Source organism: Asterias rubens, chromosome 12, assembly GCF_902459465.1.
Source record: "Asterias rubens chromosome 12, eAstRub1.3, whole genome shotgun sequence".
In the NCBI taxonomy this organism is placed as follows: Eukaryota; Metazoa; Echinodermata; class Asteroidea; order Forcipulatida; family Asteriidae; genus Asterias; species Asterias rubens.
In genome coordinates this window covers 8,859,737-8,867,531 of record NC_047073.1, presented here as the reverse complement: position 1 = coordinate 8,867,531, position 7,795 = coordinate 8,859,737, and the positions used below count along the sequence as shown (strand labels likewise).

General features: G+C 37.8%; 1 protein-coding gene across 2 annotated transcripts; it reads right to left on the bottom strand.

Annotated features, from left to right (window-relative positions):
• Positions 1-273: 273 nt before the first annotated feature.
• LOC117297822 (zinc finger protein 665-like) lies at positions 274-7,591 on the bottom strand. Of its 2 annotated transcripts, none has more exons than XM_033780971.1 (3): positions 7,498-7,591; positions 2,887-4,546; positions 274-1,663 (listed from the first exon to the last, which is right to left on the bottom strand). In XM_033780971.1, exon 2 carries the CDS (start codon positions 4,442-4,444, stop codon positions 2,909-2,911), a length of 1,536 nt encoding a protein of 511 aa, XP_033636862.1. In that variant the 5' UTR covers positions 4,445-4,546; positions 7,498-7,591; the 3' UTR covers positions 274-1,663; positions 2,887-2,908. The 2 variants fall into 2 exon arrangements, with proteins under 2 accessions (XP_033636862.1, XP_033636863.1); XM_033780972.1 differs by lacking the exon at positions 7,498-7,591 and adding an exon at positions 5,725-5,821.
• Between the last annotated feature and the right edge of the window lie 204 nt (positions 7,592-7,795).

Sequence of the window (7,795 nt, the reverse complement as noted above, 5' to 3'; positions counted from 1 at the left end):
ACCAAAGGTTTTAGACTAGCACATATTTTCAAACAAAATTTGAAAAGTACACAAGGCTATATATAGCCTTATCCACATTTTCAGGCAAAACTTGAAAAGTAACTAAGGCTGTAGACTTGCACACATTTTCAATCAAAATTTGTACAAGTACACAAGGCTATATACATATTTTCTGGCAAAATTTGACACTTACCCACATTTTCAGGCAAAACTATAGACTTGCACACAATTTCAAGCAAAATTTGACAAGTACACAAGGCTATAGCCTCATACACATATTTTCAGGCAAAATTCGACAAGTACCAACGGCTATAGACTTGCACACATTTACAAGCACAATTCAACAAGTACACAAGGCGTATAGCCTTATACACATTTTCAATCAAAGTTTGAAAGTACCAAAGGCTATATATAGACTTGCACACATTTTCAGGCAAAATTTGACTAGTACACAAGGCAATAGACTTGCACTTTACCAGCACAATTCGAAAAATACACAAGGCTTACTATAGATTGCACACATTTTCAGGCAAAATTGTAAAAGTACCAAAGGTTATAGACTTGCACAAATTTTCAAGCAAAATTTGACAAGTACCCAAGGCTATACAGCCATATATACATAAGCACATTTCAACAAGTACACAAAAAATTTGAAAAGTACCAAAGATTATAGACTTGCCCCCTTTTTCTCGCAAAATTCGAAAAGTACACATTAAGGCTATAGCATTATACATGTACACACAACTTCAAGCAAAATTTGACACAAGGCGGTTAGCCTGACACATTTTCAGGCAAAACTCGACAAGTACCCAAGGCTATCAGCTCGCACACATTTGCAGGCAAAATTTGACAAGTACATGGCCTTGTACACAAAGCTATAGACTTGCATATGTTTTCATGTACACATTTTCAGGCAAAATACATTAATTTTAAGTACACAAGGCTATTATAGCCTTTACACATTTTCAGGCAAAGTTTGACAAAGGCTACAGACTTGCACACATTTTCAGGTTCACAGTTACAGGCAAACTGTACAAGGCTATTGTACACATTGTACACAAGGCTATAGGAGGGCCTATATAGAAAGCCATGTACACATTATCAAAATTTGAGAAGTACATGTGTACACAAGGCTGCCCAATAAATACACATTTTCAGACAAATTGTGACAAGTACCTAGGGCTAAAGACTTGCAAACATTTTTGCAAGTACACCAGGCACACTTAAGAGCAAGATTTGGTGAGAAACACATGGCAACATTTGAAAAGTCATGGCCTGTGCACATTACAGGTATAGGGAACAATTTATACACAATGCTACATGTATGTTTGTTTTGTTTTTTGTGATTTTAGCCTAATTTCAACAAAGATGCAAGTCTAAACCCTTGTGATTTGTCAATGTGGACACACACTTATGTCATTTCAGTGACAAGTTAATCACAGTTAATCATAAACGATGAATTATCTCCAGTATGCACGTACGCTGATGGCATGTCAATGACGATTTATACAAAAATGCTTTTCCAAAGATATCACAAACAAATTTTGGTTTCTCTCCATTATGGCACGCTGACGGTTAGTAGTCAGGCTAACAGATTGTGAAAAGACTTTTCCACAAGATGTTAAATACACAGGAATGATGACTTCAAAGGTCACTTATGTCACTGCACATTAAGAAGAAAAAACATGATCAATAAAATATGACAATACATGTAGTATGATTTTAAAATCAAAACTTATTGAAAAAAGGTAATTTAAAGGAACACGTTACCTTGGATCGGACAAGTTGGTCTATTAAAAGAGTTTGAAACCGTTTATTATGAAATGCATAGATGGTTAGAAAGATGTTTTAAAAGTAGAATATAATGATCCACACAAGTATCACTCGAAATTACACGGTTATCCTTTTACGTTGCGAACTATCACGGTCGGCCATTTATGGGAGTCAAAATTTTGACTGCCATAAAAGGCCGACCATGTTAGCCGACAGGGTAAAAAGAAAACCACGCAATTTCAAGGCATATTTGTGTAGATCATTGCATTCTACTTTTACAATATCTTTCTAACCATATACATTTTACAAAAAACGGTTTCAGAACGATTTTCAAAGACCAACTCGACCGATCCAAGGCAATGTGTTCTTTTAAAAGTACTTAACATTTGCTGTCAAGATGCTGAGACAGTTGAATGGTTTTAGTCCATCTTGAGAATATTTATTTTATATATATATTATCTTGAGAATTATTATCTTTTAATGAATCAATGGACAGTTTTGTGGGTAGTGAACACAATGAAAGCAGTTCCAAGTCAGCTAATAATAATAATAATAATAACCCGTTTTTATATAGCGCTTTTCACACCCGGAGGGCGTCCCAAAGCGCTTCACATTATTACCCCTGGTCACTGGGCCTTAAATCACTCCTTAAACCATCTCAGCTCCCTAGTGGGGAGTATACAGCCTTGTGCAACATTAATATGCGCTACTCGGCTAAATCAATCACAAGAACCATCTCTGCCCTCGCAGGTACCCATTTACCCCTGGGTGGAGAGAAGCAATTATAGTTAAGTGTCCCAAGATGCATTGGTGTGTGAATGCTGGGGGAAGCTGGCGTTCGGTAAGCTCGTGTATGAGGTTCGACTGGATGAGTTGAGTACAACAGGTAATTAAATACATAAAGTTTCTCTCCAATGTGAACCCAACATCAAGGTGATGCTATTATGAGAATGCTTTCCCTGAAATGTCACAAACAAATGGTTTCTTGTGTTTGGCAAAAGTGGCTTCAAGTGAAAAAGCACAAATAAATAGATTTTCTCAAAAGTGGACAGTAGCCTATGTTTAAGATTTAAGTTAATGGTTGTGAAATGCTTTTTAACAAAGTATGCTTACCACAAAGTCACAAACGAATGGTTTATCCAGTGTGGATTCTATGGTGGCTGGATAGGTATTTTTTTGTGGCAAAAGGTTTTCCACAAATGTCACAAACGAATGGTTTCTCTCCAGTGTGGATTCTCTGGTGGCTGGATAGGTATTTTTTTGTGGCAAAAGGTTTTCCACAAATGTCACAAACGAATGGTTTCTCTCCAGTGTGGATTCTCTGGTGGCTGGATAGGTATTTTTTTGTGGCAAAAGGTTTTCCACAAATGTCACAAACGAATGGTTTCTCTCCAGTGTGAACTGTCGAGTGTTTACTTAGATTTCCTTTTTGAGAAAAAGCCTGTCCACAAATACCACAAATGAATGTTTTATCTCCAGTGTGGATTCTATGGTGGAGTGATAGGGTCCTTTTATGGGCAAAAGCTTTTCCACAAATGTCACAAACAAAAGGTTTCTTTCCAGTGTGAACTGTAGCGTGTTTACTTAGATATCCTTTTTGAGAAAATGCCTGTCCACAAATGTCACAAATGAATGGTTTCTCTCCAGTGTGGACACGCTGATGTTGAGTTAAATTATTTGTCTGCCCGAAAGAATCTCCACTAATGTCACAAACAAACAGTTTCTCTCTAGAGTGGACACGCTGATGTTGAGTTAAAGCAGTTTTCTGTCTAAAAGAATCTCCGCAAATGTCACAAACAAATGGTTTCTCTCCAGTGTGGATTCTATGATGGTTGGATAGCGTTTTTTTAAGGGCAAAAGCTTTTCCACAAATGTCACACAAGAATTGTTTCTCTCCTCCAGAGTGAACTGTCGAGTGTTGACTTAGACTTCCTTTTCGAGAGAATGCCTGTCCACATATTTTACAAACAAATGGTGTCTCTCCAATGTGGATTCTATGATGGTTGGATAGCGTTTGTCTGTGGGCAAAAGCTTTTCCACAAATGTCACAAATGAATGGTTTCTCTCCAGTGTGGACACGCTGATGTTGAGTTAAACTAGATTTGTGTCTGAACCAATCTCCACAAATGTTACAAACAAACGGTTTCTCTCCAGTGTGGATTCTATGATGCCAATTTAAGTTTATTTTTTGCCTGAAAGAATCTCCACAAATGTCACAAACAAATGGTTTCTCTCCAGTATGGACACGCTGATGTTGACTTAAATGAGTTTTCCGTCTGAAAGAATCTCCGCATATGTCACAAACAAAAGGTCTCTCCATAGTGTGGATTGTATGATGGTTGGATAGCATTTTACTATGGGCAAAAGCTTTTCCACAAATGTCACAAACAAATGGTTTCCCTCCAGTGTTGACACGCTGATGTTGAGTTAAATTATTTTTCTCCCCGAAAAAATCTCCACAAATGTCACAAACAATAGGTTTCTTACCAGTGTGAACTCTGGAGTAAGTACTTAGATTGCCTTTTTGAGAAAATGATTTCCCACAAATGTCACAAACAAGTGGTCTCTTTCCAGTGTGAACTCTTTGATGCCTTCTCAGTTTGTGTTTATTAGAGAAAGACTGATTACAATTGTCACCAACAAATTCAAATCGCTTCTTCTTGCAATTCATTTTCAAAAGTGTGAGTGGAGAATGATCAAATTTACATCAGTGTCTGAAGTTCATAGTAGTTGATGACTTCGAAGATCAGTGTTACATCACTTACAAATGTATCTGCAGATAAAGAAGAAAAAAACATTATTTCTATGACAATAGTAGGCTTTGAAAATCTATCAATCAATCAAAAGTCGTTTAGATACATAGTAGTGTCAAAACTTGCTGGTAAGGTACTGAGGGACAATGGTTTAGTAAGTCTGCTGGAAATGGTGGCCTTTAAAATGAAGTGAGTGAGCTGGCATTTCTCTAATTTGTACAGTAAACTTATTCCACATTTTTGGGTAGTTCAGAAAATGATCTCTGTGAAAAATTTCTTTGACAAATTTCGCCTAATAATTATATTGCAACAATATTTGTGATTGTATATTTGGTTTGCGGTAACACCATGTGTGTGTCTATTTGCCAGGTAGAGTTTGTTCTTTAGAGAACTGTCTTGCTTTATTCTACTACCGCGGAGCAGATGTCATGGGGTTCGGGAGACTTCTCAGTTCTGAAAAGAACTGTCCTGCTATTTGTGATGTTATTAATAATAACTTATTATAACAGGATCAAGCCTTTTATGGGACTGGGGTCTTAAATAAATTTAACATAAAAATGAGGCACCACGCAGTGTGAAAATCTAACTTTTTCAACTGGGTGCCGAGTTTGTATTTGCACATGTGCCGAGTTTGCAAGGTGCCGAGGTTGAAAGGTGCCGAGTTTGCAAGGTGCCGAGTTTGCAGGTGCCGAGTTTGCAAGGTGCCGAAGTGACCGCTACCCCTATGTAGTATACTCATTTCTACCTCCATAATAGACTCAGTGACTGGGGCGCTAGATTCCTTTTTGAAGTTTTGACATTTATCGGTCTGACCGATAATGTCAAAATTTCGAGAAAAAAAGAATCTCCTTTAAGCTGCGCAAGGGATTGGAGAAAGTCGGTAGCAAGAAATTCTTTAGTACAGCTAGAAACACCAATACAAGGGGCCACTCTCATTGTATCAAGGTCCTGTTTTATAGGTGTCCCTAAAATCGTGGCAAACCTTTTACCTCTCTGTGCGCAATGTAAACAGTCCGATAAACAATTAACTAAGGTTTTACAAAAAAAGTTTCCATGTTATTTACAAATTTGAAAATAAGCCCGACCAGAGAGGGCGCTGTTCGTGATGTCAATCGAGAAAATGAATCGCATGCAATGCCAACACAACATAGTGACATTGGCACAAGCTAAAAACATGCCCTCAAAGTTGAAACAATACCTGATTCTTTTCATGTTAGGTAAACGCTCCTTTAGATGTCTTTCAGATACCTTCTTCGACTTCCCCACAAGCCTGAAAAAATGTTGGGATGGCGTCATCTTTTAGAAAAGAACTTTTCTTATCGTGTCAAAATGTGTAGTGTATTCCGGATTCTAGAAGTAGGACGGCTCGAAGTGTTTGCTGCACAGCGCTGGAAAAGACTTGCAAACTGACCCCATCTTTAGTGGTTTTGCTGCATCCAGCAGCAATACACCTGGTCGACATTGCCAGAAAAATGCAAGAAAAAAACTTTTTTGAAACGTACAAACTCACGACTAGGACTTGAATGTACTTGCAGTACGGTACGTGTGTTCAGTGTTACAGTACGTGTGTTCGATGTTCGATCGAGGCAAAGTCTGCCTCGATTGACGTCACAAAAGGGGTAGGCAGAGTCACCCCCACACAATTTTGTTTTATTACATATAAATCGTTATCAATAAAAATTATCAGTGTGTGGTGTGAAAAATTCAACCATAATTTATGTCTGCATACTTAATATAAACAAATGAAGATAATTATTAGTGCATCGGTTGATATATCGCGTCATTATTTTTTTCCCAATTCAAAGAAAAAGGAATAATACCTTGAAAACTGGTAAGAGGAGGATACAAGCTGACTCTCAACAAAAACATTGGGTCAGCAAGAAGGAACTTCTTTTGGAAAAGTCTCCCACACAAGACAAAGTAGTAAATGCCAAAACAGTGTCAACATTCAAGAAAGAGCTTGATGCATATTGGACGGAATCAATGATAGGATTACAAATTAAGGCATAAGCCTAAACAATTTCTCATATCAATCGTAAGACAAGTAAGTAATATAACTTAAAGAATGGAGGTATTCCATCCATGATATATTGTAGCGTCATACATTATCGACCCTCATATGTTTTCGAACCCCAACTTTGATTCCTGTTTACCGCGATATTGTGCAAGCTGCACCGGTGACAGAAGCTATGCAGTTTACTCACGTGAGGTGGTTACTATTTGGGATTCTATGGTGTGCCAATGTGGGCAAAAAATTAAAATATTTTTAGTGAAAATGACAACAAATTTTTGTTTTATTAACTGCATACTGTAATAAATTCTGATAAGCGTATAATTAAGTCTACATTAAAGAGAAAATATCATAGATTGGTTTCTTATCTCCTGAAACCAAACATTACTGGTCTGAAATGGGGGAAACGGATTGTTATGAAGTGTGTGTGCTTCAAGAAGGGGGCTGGGGTGTTTTACTTTCATGCCTTATGATTATGATATCTCTGGATTCTAATATAGTAGTTAAATTTGTTAAGTAGTAATTGAATAATATTTTTGATTTATTTTGCACGCCATACTAGCTTTGGAATATTCAATAAAATACCAACGAATGAAAGGTGTGAAAACATATGACGTTGCTCCAACCAATGTCGTGCATGCATATAATTATAAGCACTGTCGGACTGTCTCTCGCAACGTAAAACCAAAACTTTAAAAATTTCAACACACCATGAAGTGAAAGAGTTTAATTGTAAACAAATTTGATAGAAACCAAATAAGGATAAGTAAGTAGGTGTGTAACTGTAACCCTGAAAACAACATGACACCAGGAATCAGGATAGGACCATTCTTGTTTTGACTTACAAGAAGACCGTAGACGAAATGCCATTTGACAAATCTTGCCTAAAACCGACTACTGTGACAAATGCACACTTAATTTTGTCCATTTGTCCACCAAAAAAGCAAAACAACAACATACCTTTCCTACAGTACAATTCTATTTCTAGGTAGATGTAAATTTGATAGGAGACTGCTTTTGAACCGCCGTCGTGCAGCATGCAGCATGTGCATCATCATCGAATACAAACTCCTTCTGAAACCCCCTCCCCCACCCGCCCCCTCTGTTTAGGTTTAGTAAGTCGGGGATGGGTGGGGTTACTACTGTCCTTTTTGGTGGGGGCAACTTGCATTTTTTTGGGATTGGGGGGGGGGGGGGGCCGGGTGAGTCGGGGGGGGGGGGGGTTAAAGTTCCCCATATTTTGGGGACCCGAGGGAAA

What these genes read in the sequence shown, in the direction of transcription:
- LOC117297822 (XM_033780971.1), bottom strand. Translation starts at nt 4,444, where the DNA reads ATGAATTGCAAGAAGAAGCGATTTGAATTTGTTGGTGACAATTGTAAT.